Below are 22,386 nucleotides of genomic sequence, written 5' to 3' on the forward strand. Positions count from 1 at the left end.
TTGAACTTGCCTCTATTAACGGTGAATATCAATTCTACACAAATCTGTATCAATTGAAACATAAAAAATAAAGCAATTTCCATTTGTATAGGCAAATCCTATCATATGAGTTATTATTGTTATTATTTTCAGGTATTATAAAATAACAAAATCTGCCCAAACCATTTAATAAATATTTAGGTAATTTGTCTGAATATCAGATTATGTTTTAGAGGTATTCAAGTAATGCACTAATGTCTTTGTGGTCCTGTGTCTTCTTTAGTGTTGCTCCTTAGCTGTAGCTACAGATGGGAAGTCAAGTTCAACGTGGCAGTTTCTCTTGCTCTACGATAATCATAAGCTTCTTTGGTCTAACTCGGAACTTTGTTCAGAACTGATAAGATCAGAAGGCTTCTGATTAATTAATCTTTATTTTAAAACCTGATTTGCATTCTGGAATGATCTGGCTCTGCCCACAATAATATGGCTTCCTCTGGGGTATGAAAACCACCTAATGTAAAATTTTCAGCTCATCCTCTCCTGTGACTGCTGTCCTCAGCACCACTGGCTAATCTAAAGATCACCACACTTCTGTTCTGCAGGAGATTTTGGGCCCCTGTGTCACAGTAGGACTATTGCAGACTTCCTCCAAAGCAATGGGCATGGTGTGGTGGTCAGTTTTAGTATGAAGCAATGCCACAGAGGTACAGAGTACCCAGCAAGCTCATGGTGAACCAGAACACCTAGGAGTCTGCATAAACCTTAAAGAAAACCTGAACTGAAAAATAAAAGTCAAAATAAACATACGCATGTCATACTTACCTCCTGTGCATTCTACTCCTCAATCTATTTCTTCTCTCCTGTGTCCTGTTTGTCCACTGTGATCAAGGGAATTCTCTGTCCTCCATTTTGAAAATGGCCATTACCCCATAACAGCTTCCTGGTCAGCACACTGTTAAACTGTAACATCACTCACTTGAACCATGGGGAAACGTGGACATTACCTGACACATCAGTTGTCCTCTCACCTATAACTGACAGCAACTGATATATAACTGTCAGCAAGTGATATACTGTATTTCAGTTCTGACAAAATGTTGTCAGAACTGGAAGGGATCATTGTCAGAAAAAAATGGTGAGCATCTGAGAGGAACTGATGGCAAGGTAACTATGTAATGTTCAATTGAAGTTACCTCATGTGTTTATTTTAAATCATTTTACTCAGTTCAGGTTTCCTTTAGGCTCTTCTCTTCAGTTAGCATTGGGCAATTCTGGACAGCACTGTATGTGAGTACTGTTTGCTTATAGTGACCCTGGCTAGCTATTTGCTATGAACAGCTTGAAACCTGTTGTATGTGCTTCTCTACTGTGTATATTCACATCCTTGCAAAGCTGCAAAAGTAATTTGACATAGCAGTGATGGCACAGGAACACGCAACTATTTTCATTATTATACAATTTGAGTTTCAAATTCTGTTCTGGAATTAATAAAAAAGTATAAATAGATATAAATATTGCAACCAAATATTTTACAATACGTAACTATATGTACATAAAACCAAAGCAAGGAAGATGTTAATTAGCCCTTTGCTGGGCATCAATTTATCCCTATACATACATTAAATCCGATCAAGTAGAAAGTGTTGACTCTAATGCTGGGCACGATTGATAATATCCGACAGGTCCGATGACCCGCTGGATAGATTCCCTGCTCGATCCCCGCAGGTGGACAATAGCGGGGAATCGAGCGGAAGATAAGGAGCGCCCACGGGGACGAGCGGGGATCGATCCAGGCGCCAGTGGGGACGAGCGGGGATGCGCCGGGATCGAACCAGCGTCTCGATCCGGCGCATAATCTATGCCGTGTATGCCCAGCATAAGAGTGTGGATCTGGAAGATGACTGTACATGATGTCATATCCTCTTCCCCCAGCTGTTTTTATTCTGTGGGAGTTTCCCACACTTCAGCGCACACACCCTGTGGGAGTGGCCCTTAATCTACACACCTCTGCCTTTTACAGCAACATAAAATCTTACACCACACTAATAATCCCTTTCAAAACCCTTTGACCCAACCTCCTTCTTCTAAGATAAAAAAAAAAAAAAACATTTACATCCCTTACACTTTCCCCATGTCACCTACAACCCTCCCTGACTCCACATCCCACCCCCATACACAATGTTTCCCAACCCTATGTAGTTTATCCTCTGTCCACCCATATGGCTTTCCCTCCTTGGTGGTCTAGTGTGACATTAAAAGGCAAGCCATTTCAGCCACATGAATTCAAGTTTAAGGCTGGGAGCACACTTGCCTGTGCAGCATATGTTTTAAGGCATGTGCGTTTCTGTACGCTTGCGCATGTTTATTATTCTGCCTTTTTAACAAGAGAGGAAAAAATACATTACTAGATCTATTTTATGAAAATGCATGCCTTTGTGGCTCCATAGGAAAGCTAGAAAAAAGAAAATTACTGTGAAATTTTAAAATCCACACAAAATCGCATTGCAAATCACACACAATATAATTTTTATGTGGCCCATAGACTTACATTACATGTGATTTCCCATGCTTTTTCCTTTATGTGAAACAAAATGCTTTGACTTCTAATAAGTGTGCTCCCTGCTAGAGTTACTCTTAATCGAAATTACGAGTAGCACTTACTGGCCGCTGTAGAAATACACATATTTATTTCCTTGTAAACAATGCCAGTTGCCTGGCAGCCCTCTTGATCTTCTGGCTTACGTAGAGTCTGAGTCAAAACCCTGGAACAAGCATATGGCTAATCCAGTAAAACCTGAGTCAGCTGAGTCAGAGTACCTGATCTGCATATGCTTGTTCATGGTCTATGGCTAAAGGGGCCCATACACTCAGCCGATTTTCTGGCCGACCGATCGATCAAAATCGATATGATCGATTGCAAATCGGTTGGCCAATCGACCGATCGACGGCCGATTTCGTTCGATTTCGATGGATTTCCATCGAACTGGCAGGGTGGAAAATCAAGGTCGATCTGATGAGATTGCTTATCATTTTGCATTGGTCCTAATGGAAATCTGATGGCAAAAAAATGCCATCAGCTCGAATTTCAAAAGATTTCAAACTGAAATCTATTGGAATTCTATCCTAGTGAAAAATGTTCTAAAAACACATCAGATAGATAAGAAATTCATCTGATGATCTATCTGCTGCTAATCTGACGAGTGTATGGGCACCTTAAAAGTATTAAAGGCAGCGGATCAGGAGGACTGCCAGGCAACTGGTATTGTTTAAAAAGAAATACATATGGCAGCCTTCATATAACATTTCTATGTAGAGTATTTCACTTTCTGCTTTCTTTGAGATAAATTTGATAATATGGCTGCTATATTAAATAATGTTTAAGCGAACTTCAAGTGAAAATAAACTTATAAGGCCTAGTTCACAGTTCTTAGTTGCGTTGCAGAAGAATTCTGTATGTCAACTCACTGCCCGTACAATCCTATGGGCCTGTTCACAGCACTGTGTTGTAACTGCTTGCATTATTCTAACTCTCCATATGCAGGTGTTGCATTAAAGTCTACTGTATGTCCAGTCTCTGTTGTAGTTCATACACACATTTTACCACGTGCATCATGCAACTGACTCCAACAGCCAAATCTGTCTTTCTGATTGAAAAGAAGCAGATAGAAGTAATGATCGTTTCCGTTTGAACTTTACAGCACTTAAACCTTATCAGAAGCCTTCTTTCACTGTTTGCTCCTTTGGCTTCTTTTTACTTGTCAAGAAACAAGACTGAATTTTACAAGTTGTTCCACAAGCTCATTTACATAGATAACAACTCATGTTTTTTAACTCTTTCTGTACTGGAAAACAGAAAGGGACTTCATACAGTTTCTCAGTAGGGCTACTGCTATATGCACCAACAGTATGTTTAAATCACGTCACTTTAGGTACGCTTTAATTGCCGCTTCAGGATCTCTTACAAACTGCAGGACTGTTTATATTTTTACCTTTTGTTACTGGAGCAGCACAGGTAACTGGGAGCCATCTGTAACAGTTTCCAGGCTGTCCACCATCCGTATTACTTCTTGGATTTGGTCTTCTTGGATGGCATGTCTGGCATTGGTCAGGAATTTATTCAGCAGAGATTCCCTGCTTAGGGGTTTTCTCCAGTGGCCATAGAAAGTGTCACATTTACCACTCATGACATCTCCATTCTTCAGCAGTAGAGCCACTTCACCATACATCTTATCAAAGTTGGCCTCATTGTCTTGAGGATGCTCAACCACCACTTTGCTCAATAGAACATTGAGCTCTTTGCGAAATATGTTGTCTTCATGAAAGGAACTGATGTTAACCTCACCATCCAGGAGAGCTGTACAAGCATTGAACTGGAAAGAGTGACGAGCCTCATGTTCTGAGTTTGGATAGGGCCTGTTAATGTATTTTGAGACTGGGATTCTGAGAACAATAGACTGAATGGCAGATGGATCAAGAGAACCATATAGCTCAATAATTCTGTTTCTGACTGAAGTTGCAGCATCAGCGATCCAGTGCATTCCCAGATGTGCCGGAAAAGACTTGAATGCAATGTCTTGCTTTTCTAGCAGAAATTCATAGCTATCTCCTTGCAGCAGGAGTGGTTTAGGCTGGTAGTTACCATAAAATGCACTAAAACCAGCACAGCCTGGAACATCATCTAATATAAGGGAATTGGCCTCCATTCCTCTAGCTGCCAGAATAGCAGCTTCAAGGCCCAACCTCGTTGCATTGCCAATGTGTAACGGTTTAGCCAGGGTGGCAGCATTGGCCATGGGGGCACCAGCCAGGGAGGCTGCAATGGCCAGTGCATGAGTACATTGATCTTTATCTAATGAAAGGAGCTTGGCAGATGCTGCAGCACTTCCCATGGTCCCCACAACAGAAGGTGGATGGAATCTGTAACAAGAAATTATGAATTTATTTATGTGGAAGAGTACTAGTGAGCGAGCATTTACATTTATGAACTTAGCCTAACAATTCCAGCATATGTGGGAAAACTAGTTCTCTACATTTAATAGTTTTGCTAAGAGTGTGGCCAATAAAGAACTCGGTATTCAATATATAAGTTGTCATTTTATATACCCTATTTTTCGGACCATAAGATGCACTTTTTCTTCCCAAAAGTGAAGGGGAAAAGTTCCTGACCCTCCGTGGGAGGGGCAACCTGTGCAGGAAGCCAGCTTTTAGATTTGCGGCCAATCAGGCTGGGGTCGCTGCTCTTCACTGCTACTGGATCAGTCACCCTCAATGGGAGCAGCAGTGCATGTAGGAGGTGATTTGCGGCCAAGTTGTCATAAATACATAACAGCTTTAACCACTTTACCCCCGCGCGTACGTATTTCTCCGCCCCTTTTTCCATCCTTTAAAAACCAGGGACGGAGAAACACGTACTTTCCGCGTTCCTGACGCTGTCCGCGCTCCCGCTCGTAAACACGCCGCCCGCCGCTAGTAAAACCGCCGCCGCCCGCTCGCCCGGAGATCAATGAACGGGAAAATCCATTCCCGTTCGTTGATCTAAGCCCCACAATGACCCGCTGCTCTCCTATGGGCAGCGCGATCATTGTGAGAAGAAACTCACGTGTCCAGCCTCCTTATTCTTCCTCCAAGCTTCCGGAAGGAGGCTTGGAGGTCGCAATAAAGCAAAAAGTTACTGTGGCCATCTTGTGGCCAAATAGTAAACTACACCCTACACATTTTTCACATACAAATAAATGACTTTTACACAAAAAATTAACTCATTACCTCCCACACTCCCCATTTTTTTTTTTTTTGTAATTAAAAAAAAATGCAAAAATTTACAATTAAAAAAAATACATAATTAGTTACCTTAGGGACTGAACTTTTTAAATATTTAAGTCAAGAGGGTATAACACTGTTACTTTATAAACTATGGGCTTGTAATTAGGGATGGACGCAAAACTGAAAAAAATGCACCTTTATTTCCAAATGAAATATTGGCGCCAAACATTGTGATAGGGACATAATTTAAACGGTTTTATAACCGGGACAAAAGGGCACATAAATTTCATGGGTTTTAATTACAGTAGCATGCATTATTTAAAAACTATAATGGCCGAAAACTGAAAAAAAATTTTTTTTTTCCCCACATTTTTCCTATTTTCCCATTAAAACACATTTAGAAAAAAATAATTCTTGGCATAATGTCCCACCTAAAGAAAGCCTAATTGGTGGCGGAAAAAACAAGATATAGTTCATTTCATTGCGATAAGTAATGATAAAGTTATAGACGAATGAATGGAAGGAGCGCTGAAAGGTGAAAATTGCTCTGGTGGTCAGGGGGTAAAACCCCTCAGTGGTGAAGTGGTTAAAACACAGGCTGGGGGCGCTGCCTATCACAGCCTCTCTTTCATTGTGACAGGAGCCAATGGTCTCGGGGGTGGGTCTGTGGCTCCGTTATTGTGGCCAATCAACCAACTTGGCTGCAAATCATCTCCAGGCTGGCCTCCTACACGGAGGGTGACTGATCCAGTAGCAGCCAGGAGCAGCATCCTAAGTCTGATTGTCCGCAAATCTGGAGGATGGCTTCCTGCACATATTGCTGCTCCCACGGAAGGTGAGTGACCCAGAGAGCAGACCAAGGACACTGGAAAATGGGAAGGACAGAGGGGGACAGAGGTGAACACAGGAGGAGAGAGGGGAACAGAGGTGGACACAGGGGGACAGAGGTGGACATAGGGGGACAGAGGTGGATACAGGGGGACACAAGAAGGAAAGAAGGGGGCACAAGGGGGATACAAGAGGTACAAGGGAGACACAATAATTGGGGGAATTGGGGTGGAAAGATCCATAAGACCATAGATGCACCAGGTTCAGTACATTTTTTTCCCTGGTTTTTGTGCTTAAAACCTAGGAGCATCTTATGGTCTGAAAAATACAGTATGTTTTCATGTATTTTAGAGCTTCCTCTTGTTTTGTTTTTAATGAACAGCTCTACAATAAAATAAAAACACTCGACATTTTACACTACCAAACAATTTCATTATATTACACATGCTTTTTATATATTGAATTACCCTCTAGCTAAACAGCATGCTAGTTAGGCAGGCAGTGTCCCTCTTAAAGGACACCTGAACTGAGAAGGATGTGGAGGCTGCCATATTTATTCCTTTCTAAAGTGGACCTGAACTCAGAACTTCATGGAAACAGACATATTGTTAACATCTTGTGTTTACAAATTAGCTGCTCTGCCATGGCAGAGGAGATTCCTGAGCTGACACAGCTGAGTGATCAAATTACGGTGGTGATTAGTCACAGATGAGGGGAAATTAGACTGGCTAAAGCCTCTAAATACATACAGGGTGCATTTCTCTAAGTTTCCTTGCGTCCTGTGCAAAAGTTCAGGTCCACTTAAAACAATGAAATTGCATATGTTGGGAGGAAAAAACAATACCAGCTGCCTGACAGCCCTGCAGATCTCTTTGGCTGCAGTAGTGTCTGAATCACACAACTAAAACAAGAATGCAGCTAATCCAGTACGACTTCAGTCAGAAACAATTGATCTGCATGCTTTTTCAGGGTCTATGCCTAAAGGTATTGGAGGCACAGAATCGGCAGGAAAGGCAGGCAATCTGCATTGTTTAAAAGGAAATAAATATGTCAGTCTCCATATTCCTCTCAGCAGAGGCGGCCTTTGGGGGTGGCAAGTGGGGCGATCGCCCCAGGCCCCGCACATAAAGAGGGCCCCGCCAACCCATGCTCATTTTGGTGGTAGTGAAGGAAAGGTCTACAGAAGTCTAGCTGTTTGTGTTCTAAACAGTGTGTCATTTACAAATACTCAGCTTTTCTTATTTTCTTTTACACACCTTATATTTTGCACCAACCCCCTTTTGTTGCTTAGGTTTTCGTCTTCAATATGCTTTACTGTTCTATGCCGTTTGCATTTTTGTAATGAATTGACTGCACTGACATGAAGCTTGCCAAATGTAAGGTAACGCACGAGAGCCTCAGCCTCAGGGCCCCAGGGGCATTTAGGTCAGTCAAGCATGGACTGGAGCCGGAGGGGGCTCAGGCTGGAGCTTCCAGACTGGCTGGGGATTAATGCTAGGTTTCATGGGGAGCTAGGGATTGGTAGAGGATAGCTGAGGAGCTAGGGATAGGTACAGTTTGATTACATTACGTATTGTAATTGTTCCTATATTGGTTGGCTTAGGGGCCTTTAACAAGTTTTTAAACAATAATAAGGAATAATGCTTTATGGCCCATACTCACGGGCTACAATTGTCGCCACAACCACGTGGCACGCGCTTGTTGCGGCGACAGGTCGCCCATGAGTATGGCGCGCGCGCCCCAAACCGTCGCTTGTCGCTGCTGTCGCCAGGCGATTGGCGCGGTCAATCGCCTAGCGACAGTTGTCGCCGCAACTTCGCCGCAACTGTCGCTAGTCCGCGTGTGTATGCGGACTAGCGACAGCAACCTAATAGCCAGTGCACTGAGTTTCCAGTGGGGGGGAGGAACGTCGGCGACAGCTTTCGTCGCATCACTAATCCTTCTTCCGTGGTGTGTATGCGGAGGGACCTGGCGACGAGCTGTCGCCGAACTGTCGCACACACGCTCTCGCGTGCTAGCGACTAGCTACATAAGTAGCTCATGAGTATGGGCCATTAGAGGTTGACAAGCCCGTGACTGTGGTGGTTACGGTACATGGCCTTCACTTATGGCTCTAGGCCCCGCATATGACACTCGCCCCAGGCCCCGCGTACTCTAAGGCCGTCTCTGCCTCTCAGATCAGATGTGTTTTAATGCAACTTGAGCACTGTTTTTTTTTTCAAATAAACCTCACCACAAGGGAGGTTGGTAATGGTGTGTGCTGTCCGGGGGAGCATAATTACTTACTGCTGCTCCTCTGGCCCCTGCCTGTACAGGATTCACCATCTTCTCCACCTGACTGGCAGCATATGGAGGTTTTTGAAGCTCCCTGCGGTGTTTCTCGTGCACTGCAATGCATGCCAGGAGATGATCAGGGATGCTCACCGGATGCAATCACAAGTAATTATGCCTGATTACTCTTGATTCAAATGAGGTTTAACTGGCGCAGGTGTACGGCGGGGATAGAAGGGGTTATTTACCCATAATACCGCGTACGCCCTGCATTCCAAAGAGCTTGCAAGCGTCCTATTCAACGCGTTGCAAGCCTCACACCGGCGCACTTCCCCCTTCAAGCTGGAAGAAGGAAGTGCGCCGGCGTGAGACTTGCAACGCGACCAATAGGATGCTTGCAAGCTCTTTGGAACGCAGGGGGGGGCAGCAAATAACCCCTTCTATCCCCGCCGCACACCTGCAACAATTAAACCTCCTTTGAATCACGAGTAATCACTCGTTATTACTCGTGATAGCATCCGGTGAGCATTCCTGGAGATGATAACCATGGATGTGCGTACAGAGCTATAATCACACTCGCTGACTACATCTCCCAGCATGCATTAGGGTACACATAAGACACCGCTGGCAGCTTAAAAATCCTCCAGATGATGCAGGTTGGGTGGAGAAGATGGCAAATCCTGCACGGGCTGAGGGCCAGAGGAACAGCACCCTGTAAGTAAGTAAAGGTGTTCCTCCCTCTATGAGGCTGTTAACAGTGCTGCGTTTTAACTGATCATTGCTGCATTCAGGCTTTGAATTAACCAAATACTGGGAAGTCACTGCATTAAAACGTCATGCTGGAGCCTCTTGATGGCTCCAGGATGTTTTAATGCATCGCTCGCCCCCACTGCCGCTGTGCACGCGTGCTCACCTGCCGCTCGTACCCATTAGGACTCAGAGATCTGTGATTAGTGAAGGGAAACAAGTGTTCCTCGGATGAATCGCAATGCCTGGACTGAATGGATATGATCCTGATCAGGGGCATGTCCATTCATAATAAAGGAAGTAGTAAAAGTAATGTAAAATGTAAAAAAAAGTGAACATTTCCTGGTAAATGAGGATAATGTTTGTAGCTCCATCTTTTTATTCATAGTAGCATTGCTTATTTTAAAACTCTAAGGGATGGAACTGGAATAGTAGTGTAGTTTTCATTTTTTCTTATTTTTTTTCCTATAAAATGCATACAAAATAAAGTAATTACTGAAAGCAAGTATTGCCCACAAAAGGCTAATTTGTGGTGAAAAAAACAAGGTACGGATCATTTTGTTGTGATAAGTAGAAATAAAGTTATTGGCAAATTATAGGGAAGAGCGCTGACAGGTGAAATTGCTCTGGTCCATTAGGGTGAAAACCCCTTGAGGGTGAAGTGGTTCAAGTCTATGTCCAGTCTCCATAGTAGTTCACAGTCATTATAAGGCATTATAACGCATGCGTTCAGTGTTTCTCAGCTTTTTATTGGTATGTACCCCTTTTAAAGCCCTGCACTCGCCAAGTACCCCCTAGCATAGTAAACATTATCATAAGTACCCCTTGACAAATTATATTTAATTGTAGTACATGATAATTGGTTCTAAACAATTTCCAAGCATTTACTATTGCTTTTAAATTGGCTAAAATACTAATTTGGTGTTTAAATAAGATTTATAATTTTCTAAAAACTCTAAATTAGTTATTCTTGGTTAAGTATATCAAGGCCGAGTACCCCCTGGAACCATCAGAAGTACCCCTTGGGGTACGCGTACCACATGTTGAGAACCTAGGCGTTAGACAACTGACTGCTGTGAACTTAGCCTCAAGGAATAAGCTCTCTGATATTATATAATTATATCTTAGTTTTTGAATTTAATCCTTTTAAGTTATTCAATAAGTAGTATCATCCTAATTCATAACTTTCTACCCCTGGTAAAGCCAGCTGTGTGTAGTCTGGTGTTAGTCATGGAGAGAATCCAAAGACATACAAAAGTTGGTTTGATAATACCTTTTATGACTAGCTGTACAAGATTTATGTTGCAAGATTTCAAAACTTTAAAGAGGAACTGTAAGGAATGGATTTTTTTTTTTTTTTTACAAAACAAAGGAAAAGAGAATGTGTTATGAGAAAAAGAGATAAGCAAAAGAGAATAAAAAATTGTCTTACCCTGCCAGTGTTATGTAGAAAAACCGCCTCATGCAGCATGGGAGGAATCATGTTTAGTACAGGTGTGAAGAACTAGAGGTTTTTTAAAGAGAAGGCCTAAACTAAAAATTGTTAATGAGAATTGCAAATGAAAATGTAGAAAAATTAAAAAAAAAAAAAGACTTACCCTGGGCTCCTCCAGCCCCTGGCAGCTATCCTGTGCCCTTGCCGTAGCTCTGCATACAGCCAGTGGCCCGGGGGTCCCCTCTGGTGCAGATGCCAACTACTCCAGGTCGGCATCTACTATGCCTGCGTAAAAGCCGCTCGCAGTTGAGCTGATGTCATCTGGAGTGTACTGCGCAGGCGCCTGCGCAGAAAACTCCAGATGACGTCAGCGTGACTGCAGGCACAGTAGATGCCGACCTGCATCTGCATCAGAGCAGGCCCCGGGCCACCGGCTGGATGTGGAGATGCAGCAAGGGCACAGGACACCGGCCAGAAGCTGGAGGAAGCCTCGGGCAAGTAGATTTTTTTATTTTGCCACATTTTCATTTGCAATTCTCATTCACAATTTTTAGTATGAAACAGACTGGTTTTCACACTGTGTTCGGCTATCTCTGTCTGCTATTTCTCTATTCTCCACTAGGCTGCTATGCTAGAGCTGTGTCTGATCATGTGTCTGATCTCATTTTCTTTTATATGTTATTATGCTACTGATATTTAAGACCCAATATCTGGGCACTCCAAATTCAAACCCTTTCCCTGCCAGCCAACTTGTCCTAAACACGAACATTTACTGCCAAGCAGTTTTTAGACATTTTGCACTCATTCATTAGGCTTACTTAGGATTTTTTTTACAAGAAAACTTACATGAAATAGGACATATTATATATTGTTTTTTCCATAATGAATTGGGCTTAAACACTGAAACAAAATGTTGTATTTTTTCTGGAGATATAACAACATTTTTGAGTGAAATATGTTAAACAAAAGTGAAATAGAAATAAAATATTTTTCTGTTGTGTTTTTTTTTTTTCAAAGAATTACATTTACTGACAAAATATTGTTTGTAAAAGCCCTGATTCTGCTGAATGCAACAACACCAGATATGTATTGGTATCCCACTTTTCCTACCCACAACACACCCCAAGAAGAAAACAGCATTTTGCACAATTCCCCAGCAAGCTCACAGTAAAACCCAGGACTCCTAGATGCTGAATGACAGACAGTAGCACACACAGCCAGACAATAGGAAGAGCCTCCCTGTCCTGCTAATCATTTAATAGGCTCAGTTAGCTTGAATGGTGGGTCTTCAGATGTATCAAATTAAACATTATACACAGAGACTCAGAGAACTGTAGAAGGCAGCCCATTTAAAGGGATGTTGGGAATTTTTTTTGTTTTTTTACACTGTTACAGCCGCTGAATGTGAGGATTACAGCTTTGTCTATCCCACTATGCTGGGGGTCATATGGCAGGGTGATCAAGAGCCTCTGCAAAAAATACGAGACCTAGAGGACTTTGCCTAGGAGCTGTATATGCTGCCTGCAGCGGTGGATGGTTGCTCCAAACAGCAAAAAAAAACCAAAACCAGGAAATAACAAAAAAACATACTAGGTACGTTCTTGGCAGTAGGATTGCCTGTCAGAATGTACTAGGTATGTGCTTGACAGGCAAAGGGGTAAATGTAGGAAGAGGGACCCCAGAACTACCTCTGCACCAAATTGCAGCCCCCCAGTACCAATGGTTCCTGAAATAGGGTATATCAAAGCTATCTTGTGAACCATTGGGGCTGAATTTTAATTAGTCCTAGGACTGATGACTGGGAGGGATTTCACATTTTCAGATGGATTTCCATTGGCTGCAAGACCTTTTCCTCACTGAGAACTTGGTTTTCTCTGACAAACCTGTCATCAGCTTCAAACTGGTGATGAGTTCATTTCCACTTACAGCTCCTCTTTAAGTTTCTTCCTCAGGCATGATACAGAACTGGATCAAAAAGTATGGTTCTGATCCAGTTCTGTATCATGCCTGAAAAAGAAACTAAAGTTACAAAAGCTTACAAAGAAATCTTGTACAGTTAGTTATTAAAAGTATTACTTAAAGGGAGTCTGAAGTGGAAAAAAAAAAACATACCTAAGGAGAGGGAAGGTTCTGGTCCTATAGAACCTTCCCAGTCTCCTCACAGTATCTGCGTTCCCTTGCAGGCTTCCCCGTTAGTAGTCTATGACCCATGGGTCATAGACTGGTTTCATCCGTGTTGGGCTGGCTTTGGAAGTCTTCGGAAGCATTCTGGCTTCCTAAGTCAGGCTGCTCCATGCTGCACATGCACGAGCGTCCTCTCTCCTGCATTGCACTTGCGCGTGCGCGGTACAGAGCCATCGGTCTTCGGGAACCTGAGTGCTTCCAAAGACTTTTGAAGTCTCCCACGGAGAGAAATTCAAACGGACAAGCCTGAGGGGGAACAAGGACACCATAAGGAGAACAGGAAGGCTCTATAGGACTTGCTTTAAGCAACTTTTGTTGCTATGGCTTCAGATTACCTCTGTTAAATCACACATTCAATATATAGAAGCAAATTGTCGGACACATATGATCAAATCAGTGTAACAAGTATGACCTCTGTGTTCTGAAGAACACTTTTATTTTTCTACCTCGTTGGTTCTGCTTTTCTTCTTCACTTTTGGACATCTTGTAGCATTCTAGCAGATTGCTAACATGGCTGGGTGGACAGGAGCAGCACTGACGTAACTCATCAGTATAGCTGTCCCCCATAGAAGCCAGAGGTGGGTAGGTAATAAAGACATTTGAGATCCACAAATGTATAAAGTGTTACCAGTTACTGATAATGCACAATGACCAAATCATAAAAATAACCAATTCTGGTAATTTGTGGATGAGCTGAAGAAGCATTTTCCACTCACTTTTTAGGAATCTTCTTTGCTTCACTGGAGAATCCCATGAGTCTACCCTGTATTTCTATCCCCACATTGAACGCCATCAGTAGTTCCTCGCCTGTCACTTGCCTGCTTTGTGAAAGCATTTGTGTGAGTGCCAAGAGGGCAGGAAGCACAGCGCCAGAAGGGTGGGTTGCAGGATGCCAGGTGTCATCAAAGTCCATGGAGTGAGCCTGAAAATACAACAACCAGCTTAGATATGCTGCACTGTCTTCTAAACCTAACATTGTAACATTACTGACAGATACACTTACAGCTACTCCATTTACATAGGAAGCCAGGGTTGGAGACAGCTTTACACCTTTTCTTCCATACACAGAACAATGGGCAGGATTATCAACAACCGAAAAATGAAGATCCTGAAAAATATATACATAAAGAACCAAATATGTAAAAAAATATATTTCTGAACTGGACTCGATTGTGAATGGCTTGTTTCATGTATTGTACAGTGTATAAAGAAAACTGACAGTGCTCAACAGAGTACCTTTGCACTAATTGTCATCACCATAATTCATCATCTTTAGGGACGGTCAATGAGATAAAAAAATAGTTCTGAGTTGATGTAAGATTATGCAAATTTTGTATGCACATTATGCATCTTGAAAATCTAATTCAGTCAAGGTGTCTATTTTTAGGCTGCCTAATGTTGCATACAACAGTTGCGTAATCCTGTATCAGCTTAGAATTATTTGCATGTCATTGTACGTTCTTATTCATCATCATCTATCAAAATCAGAATCATCAGTCAAAAAACTCACCATCATCCCTCTGCACTGTAAGATGCGGAAATGTGTAACAGAAGTATATCAGGAACTAACAGAAACCTAATGGCTTTATTAAAGCCCAGAAAACGGTTCTCTTTTGTTTTGTTTTAAATAGAGGACGGGACAGGAAGTGCAGGGGCACAGAAAGATCTTCAGCCATCAGGGCAGAGCAGGAGGGGGGTCATTTGTGGGACAGAAGGACATACAGACACACAGAGGGCGGCTTGGTAATAATTATTGTAGATTAAATATTAGTAAATACCTGACAATATTTCAGCACAATATCAAAGACGTGAGTTGTGCTTCCAATCAGGCCAACTCCAATGTTGTCCAGGATCATGCGCTTACTTCTGTGACGCACAATATCAGAGAGGTGTCCCGGGCGTACGCCATGGATGAATGAGGCAAAGCTGTTGGTAACTGTCTCTTCTAACTGGTTCCCCACAACCACTGAAACAAACATGTAAGGTTATTATGTAGATAAAGTCATGAGAGTCAAGGACCACTATCTCGAAAAATTTAAAAATTTAAAATACCTGCAAACAGATACAAATAAGAAGTATGTTTCTTCCAGAGTAAAATGAGCTACATTACTTTTCTCCTATGTTGCTGCCACTTACAGTAGATAAAATATATCTGACGGAACTGACAGGTTTTTCACTAGTCCATCTCTTCATGGGGGGATTCTGAGCATTTAATTTATTGTTTACAAAAGCTCTCCCTAAAAAAGCTCTATACAAAGATGCTGGCCAGCTTTGCTACCTGTTTGCACGCTATTCTGTCAGTTGGACGGAGCAACTCCACTTACCAAGTGCATTGGAAAATAGAGCAAACCCAGAGAATCCCCCATGAGGAGATAGGTTAGTCCAAAATCTGTCCTGTTACATTTCTAATATCTACTGTAAGTGACAGCAAAATCCTAGAAAAGTAATTGATAGCATATTTTACTCTGGGAGAAACTTACTTTTTATTCATGTGTTTTCATGTATTTTAAATTGTAACATTTTTCGCAGTAGTGGTCCTTTAAAAACTGCCTGTAATTATCTGCTTTGTTTTAGAATATCATAACTGAACAGTTGGTTTACACCCCTAATATATTATCACCGCTCATCCCACACAGTGACCAGTGTTGCCAACTTTTCACGTTATTTTTTACTGACAAATACCTAAAAATTTACTGACAAAAGATTTTTTTTACTGACAAAACCCCCTGCGCCGCGCCGCGCGTAGCGTGGTGCGCCGAAAAATGGGCGTGGCCATGCAACAGAATGTGGGCGTGGTCATGGGTGGGGCCAAATATACATGATTTTAATATTGCTGTGAAAGGTCTGCCAGGGAAGTTTGAGCTCTGCCATAGTGTTTCCCCCCCTTCCCCCAAAATACATGTAATCTTACAGCAATTCACCAAAAATCCAAGTAATCTGGCAGAGGTTCTTCCAAAATACAGATAATATAGCAGTGGTTCCCAAAAAATAGATGTAATCTGGCAGCAGCGATTCCCCTAACATACACATAATCTGGCAGCAGTTTCCCAAAATACATTTAATCTGCCAGCAGTGGTTCCCCAAAAATAGGTAGCCCCAGGTCTATAGGTGTCCCCAGAATAGGTGGCCAGGGGTGTAGATGTCCCCAGAACAGGTATCCAGGGGGAGAGATGTCCCCAGAACAGGTAGCCAGGGGTATATGTGCCCAGTATATGTAGGCAGGGGTACAGGGCCGGTTCAAGACTGGCACATATGAGGGGGCAGTCAAATGGGTAGGGGGCAACATGTTCGAGGAAATTTGCGGTGACTAAAGTGGGCATGGCAAGTAAATGCACATAATGAGAGACAGCGTTTCACCAGTAAATGCACATAAGAGACAGCCTTTCACCAGTGAATGCACGTAATGACAGACAGCTTTTCACCAGTAAATGCACATAAGAGACCGCCTTTCACCAGTAAATGCACGTAATGACAGACAGCTTTTCACCAGTGAATGCACGTAATGAGAGACAGCTTTTCACCAGTAAATGCACGTAATGAGAGACAGCTTTTCACCAGTAAATGCACATAAGAGACAGCTTTTCACCAGTAAATGCACGTAATGGCAAACAGCCAGTGTCCTCAGTATATGTAGCCAGAGGTATATGTCCCCAGTATATGTAGCCAGAGGTATATGTCCCCAGTATATGTAGGCAGGGGTATATGTGCCCAGTATATGTAGGCAGGGTTATATGTGCCCAGTATATGTAGGCAGGGTTATATGTGCCCAGTATATGGAGCCAGGGTTATATGTGCCCAGTAGATGTAGCCAGGGTTATATGTGCCCAGTAGATGTAGCCAGGGTTATATGTGCCCAGTAGATGTAGCCAGAGGTATATGTGCCCAGTAGATGTAGCCAGAGGTATATGTGCCCAGTAGATGTAGCCAGGGTTATATGTGCCCAGTAGATGTAGCCAGATGTATATGTGCCCAGTAGATGTAGCCAGAGGTATATGTGCCCAGTAGATGTAGCCAGAGGTATATGTGCCCAGTAGATGTAGCCAGATGTATATGTGCCCAGTAGATGTAGCCAGAGGTATATGTGCCCAGTAGATGTAGCCAGAGGTATATGTGCCCAGTAGATGTAGCCAGGGTTATATGTGCCCAGTAGATGTAGCCAGATGTATATGTGCCCATGGGTAGCCAGGTGACCCCCCAAAGCAGGAGGGGAGCAGCTCGCTCTCCCCTCCTGAACTAAGTGACTGAGTGGCTGGCAGTGGCAGGCGGCAGTGAGCGGAACTTACCTGCGTCTTCTCTCGTCGCCGGCGCGGGATAATTTGCCGATACTCTGGTCTGGTCCAGACCAGAGCAGCAAAACTTCCGGCGCAGGAGCGAGACGGAAGGTAAGTCCCGCCCGCTGCCAAACGCCACTGCCAGTTAGATCAGAAGGGGGACAGTCAGCGAGGGAGGGAGAGCACTAAGGTGAGAGAAGGGGGGGGGGGGAGATTGCCCCCCTTCTTCACCGCTGCCCACAGCTCTCCCTCCACTGCGCTGCTGTCCTCCTGCAACAGAGCAGGCGGCCTTTTACGGACGCTGCTGAATTCCTTACGGAATTCACAGGCAGCTTAATTTGTAGCAAAAATTACGGGCTGCCCGTAAATTTACGGGCGGTTGGCAACACTGACAGTGACAGTTGGATGGACTGCCCACCTGAATGTGTTGCCATTATTGTACACACTATACTTTTAAATATAATTGTGGCTATCCTTATTTGGGGGAAACTTAGCCAGTCTTTTCTACATTTTTCCTGAAATTGGCATGGCTTTTCCTGCCTTAAAGTGGACCTGAACTCTTGCACAGGACAGGAGGAAAGCAGAGAGAAATGCACCATGTATGTATATAGAGAGTTAAGCCTAACTCCTCATCTGACTAAGCACAAGTTGAGATTTGATCTCTCACCTGTGTCAGCTGACTGCCAGGGCAGAGCATAAATACAGGATGTTAACAATATGTCTGCTTCCATGAAAGCAGGAAGTAGACACACTGCAGATTTATTGCAGGATTTGTATAAGCTGTAACAAAGAAATGTTTCTCTTTAGAAGGTTATTATGCTGTTGTTCTGAGTTTAGATTATGTTTTAACTACATTTGATTAAAAATTGTAAAATCTACTATATTTCTACTATATCCTTTTTTAAAAAGTAAATTAAATAATCATTTTTTCCCCTGAAAGTAAATGAACGCCCCGTTTTCAAATCCTTTTCCTGCATGAGGAATGTGTAGTTATTTTTGTATATATTTATTATGTTCAGTAACAGAAATAGTTTTCCTTTTATTTCCTTAATTTTTGATCTATGGCCCCATTAATGTGTAAAGCCTGGTACACACCATGCAATTTCCCGTCAGATAGATGGGTCGAATAAATAATTTTCGACAGGCCCGATCTGATTTCTGATCGTTTTTCTGATCGATTTGCATAGAAGTGATCAGAAAATCGATCAGAAAAATTATCGGAAATCCAATCATATCTGTCGGAAACTCTCCATCGATCCATCTATCTGATGGGAAATTGCATGGTGTGTACCAGGCATAAGGGACATCAAACTTTGGCCTGCAAGAACAGTATTTTCTCTTGTTCACAGCGATTTACAGAGCATTCTGGGAGACCAGAGATCTTTTCTACTGGATTTAGAACTCTCAGTATATGAACGTTGCGCGGAGATCACCTGACACGACTAAAAGATGTTGCCGCCTGTGATAAATTTCAGAAAGTAAATCAGGCACAGACGGGAAAGATTTTACAATAAGCAAACACTGACTTCATTTATAAATGAATACTGTAAAAAAAATAAGCAACTGTATTTTTTATGTCATTTTGACTACAGTTCCTCTGTAATTTAATCTATATTCTCATATTCTTTCCCAGCTCTGTTTTTTTTGCTTAGGGAGAAAGTTTGAAGAGCAGTACAGAATGAGGAAAATCATTCACATTCAGCCAGGGGAGTAACTAGAAATCCCCGGGCCCCATTGAAAAAAAAAATAGCCCCCCCAGCCCACTCAGGGCCATTTTGGGGGGCAGGAGGGATCGCAACATGAGAGGAAAGCGTGGCTGCACATCGGCAGGGAGGGGGGGAGAGGGGGAGGGGGGAGAACCCGAGGTGAGGGGACTGTCCCCTCACCCCACCGATGTGCGGCCATGCTTTCCTCCCCTGAGCGGGCTCTATTGTTACGGCCCTGCATTCAGCCTTACTAAAGTGCCAATTCGCTATGTGAAACTGCCATTCCTGTGCTATGGGAAGAATGTATGAGCAGGCAGTCAGGGACAGACTGCGTCTGGTCCAGTGTTGCTGATGGCTAAATACAGCAGAAATAGTGACATACTTTTTTTACAATATAGAGAGAAAAATTTTTTCTTAGGCTATGTTCACAGTGGCCTTTGTGTTGGTTTCCCAGTTACAGCAGGAGCACAATGCAACAGATTGGGAAAGCGGCATCCGCACATTAGGCTCGCATTCCATCAGGTACAGTGAAGCATACAGTCAATGAAAAGTATGCTTCACTTTTACTTTCACGTGCACATTTAGCGGTGACATCCTGCATGCAGTGCAATGCAAAGTCGTAACCCGTTATACTGCAACCCTACTGCCGCACTGTGGACATCACATAGGTGGTGTATTTTCAGTGCGGTAAGCTGCGTTGCAAAGCAGTCATTACAACACACCGCAATGCACCCCTGTGAATGCGGTCTGAAACAAGCAGTTACTATTTTTGTGTATTTATTTAGCGCTGCCGTGTTCAGATTAGGTGTAGAAATACTTGGCCTGGTGCCTATATAAAATATATTTATATTTTTTTCTCCAAAATTACCTTTCACAGCTGACTTGTGAATCTGCCTTGACAGCTGCTGCAGTTTCTTGGTGCTCTGTAATGATAATAATCATAATCATCATTAATCATCATTCACTTTTTTTAGCATTTACACAATCATTTTACTATAGTTGTGTAATTAAGTAGTTATATTTTTGAATCACCTGTAGTTGGTGAATTGATTTGAAGTGGTGTCCTTCCTTGCAAGTCTGATGAATATGCATAACTGAGTGAGTTTGACAATATAACCACAAGAGGTCACTATTACAACTTAATAGTTTGTTACCTGTCCACTTCATCACATTTAAAGGTTCCCACAAATGATCCAATTCTACCTTCCAATCGCTTTTCAGATCGATTAGATTGGATCAGATTGGATACTGGTGATGGTACCAGCTGACAACAAATGTTCCGCTCATCGATCGGATTTCAGATCAATTCTATCTGAAATGATCGAACTGGTTATAATTTTTATTTCATTTATGGGCTTGATCATTCCATTCTGATCACAATAATCAGGCGATCGTTTTGTAAAATTGGATTATTAGTGGGCACCTTTAAAGTACAGTGCATTATCAGTGTAAAATGAACAGTATTGTTTACAAACTATTTCCAAATCATGGATTACAGTAACATTGATCACTAATTTCTGCAGTTTATAACTGAAATTGCAATAATGACTTAGAACTCTAAACTTAAACAAACTAAATAAAAATTTTTGCAGCTGTAGATTTAAATCATTTGCATTGTTACTTCAACACTTCTAAATTAGTTTTTGTTTTAAAAAGGTTTTTAGAATATAATCGCCAATAAAGGTAGGCGGGACAGCACTCAAATGATGTAGGGGTCAGGCGTGCAACGGATCCACCCTGTACCACCCGGGTTAGTAATCCAAATCTTCCAAGACGATCTGGCACAGCTCTCTTACCAAAACGTTTGCTTTATTGGATCTTACAAAACATACATATTAAAAGCTGTATAGTGGCACTATACAGCTTTTAATATGTATGTTTTGTGCCGGATCGTCTTGGAAGATTTATAATATAATCAGATTTTTTGTATTCTTACCTTTTATTATTTTCTTACATCAAAAGATACGTAACCGAATTATTTTCTTCGGGAAATATATTTTCTATGACATTTATCACTGGATTCTGCTTAATTATCACTGGATTCAGGTTACATTTTTCATGAAAAAAACACTACCCAGAAGCCCTACTATAACTTTTTAAAAACCTTTAAACCACTTTATTTTTCTGTTTCATTTGTTAAAGCCTCCAGATTCCCATCTTTATAATTACTTACATGAACAGCTCTAGAGAACATCTTCAGTCTGATGTGTTTTCGGATGTCTGCTGATATTCTGACTCGTTTTCTCAAGTGAGTCTAAGTTTGCCATGTACGAAGGGGTATTTATTTACTGTGAACACAAACATGCTAACATCATTTTTACATCATTTAAATGAAAAGGGAAGTAGGCCGTCCTACATAATTAGTGTACACCCAGGAAACAGGTACATTTTTTCCCTGGGAATTTTTCTCTTTAGGAAATGAACGTAACACAAAATAACATAACATTTCAGTGACGTATGGATGGCTGACTCACACATTATAAAAGTTTTGCCTCCCAGCAATGCATTTCATTGTAAAAGCAGCAAGAAGATTAAATAGCAACAGAAATACCAGCCATATTGTTTCACATCATATATTGCAATCTCACTTTTAACCATAGCTGAGCAGATTCTGAAGGATGTACATGTCTGCTTTGAGATTTTGGTGCACCCAGGACAATAATTTTGATAATAAAGTTTTATGTCATGGTGAATATTTTTTCCACCTATTTTAACAGATTTTAAAGCACGCACACATGCACTCTGGTGGAACTGGTTTGTAACTCTTTAACTCTTTCCTTACCACATTACTTCTTTTAAAGGCCTGTGAAGCAGCTAATTTCTGTAAAACCTTAAAGGACACCTGTGACTTTATTTAAAATAAAAATAAGACACTTACCTCTGAAGTGCAAGCCACTGGATCGTCGATTTCCCCGTCCTCCTGAGCCAGCCTGATCCAGCATTGGCAGGCAAAAACTCCCCAAATAAACATCAGTATTCGCCGCTGAGTGCAGGTGCACTAGCAGCTTCCAAGTCGGACTCTGGCGGAAGTAGCTGAATCCAATTAGGTCCACTCTACTGCGCAGGTGCAGATGCCTGCACCTGCACAGCAGAGCGGACCTGATCAGGCTTGCCCATTTCTGCCAGAGCCTGAGGGAAACTAATGCTGCACCTACGCAAGGCTCCTGACAAGCAGGGACAAGTGGATTTTTGGGGATCCCAGTGC

General features: G+C 42.2%; 1 protein-coding gene across 1 annotated transcript; it reads right to left on the reverse strand.

Annotated features, from left to right (window-relative positions):
* Nucleotides 1–16: 16 nt before the first annotated feature.
* LOC137527152 (cis-aconitate decarboxylase-like) lies at nucleotides 17–21,463 on the reverse strand. The gene is made up of 6 exons (XM_068247601.1): nucleotides 21,355–21,463; nucleotides 20,050–20,104; nucleotides 14,983–15,170; nucleotides 14,208–14,312; nucleotides 13,921–14,126; nucleotides 17–4,896 (listed from the first exon to the last, which is right to left on the reverse strand). Exons 1-6 carry the CDS (start codon nucleotides 21,373–21,375, stop codon nucleotides 3,975–3,977), a joined length of 1,497 nt encoding a protein of 498 aa, XP_068103702.1. The 5' UTR covers nucleotides 21,376–21,463; the 3' UTR covers nucleotides 17–3,974.
* Nucleotides 21,464–22,386: the final 923 nt, after the last annotated feature.

The sequence above is a fragment of the Hyperolius riggenbachi genome, chromosome 8 (genome assembly GCF_040937935.1).
Source record: "Hyperolius riggenbachi isolate aHypRig1 chromosome 8, aHypRig1.pri, whole genome shotgun sequence".
In the NCBI taxonomy this organism is placed as follows: Eukaryota; Metazoa; Chordata; class Amphibia; order Anura; family Hyperoliidae; genus Hyperolius; species Hyperolius riggenbachi.

What these genes read in the sequence shown, in the direction of transcription:
- LOC137527152 (XM_068247601.1), bottom strand. Translation starts at nt 21,375, where the DNA reads ATGTTCTCTAGAGCTGTTCAT. An exon ending in TCACAAGTCAGCTGTGAAAG is followed by an intron (nt 15,171 to 20,049) that starts GTAATTTTGGAG and finishes TGTTTGTTTCAG; the next exon opens with TGGTTGTGGGGAACCAGTTA. An exon ending in TTGTGCTGAAATATTGTCAG is followed by an intron (nt 14,313 to 14,982) that starts GTATTTACTAAT and finishes TATATTTTTCAG; the next exon opens with GATCTTCATTTTTCGGTTGT.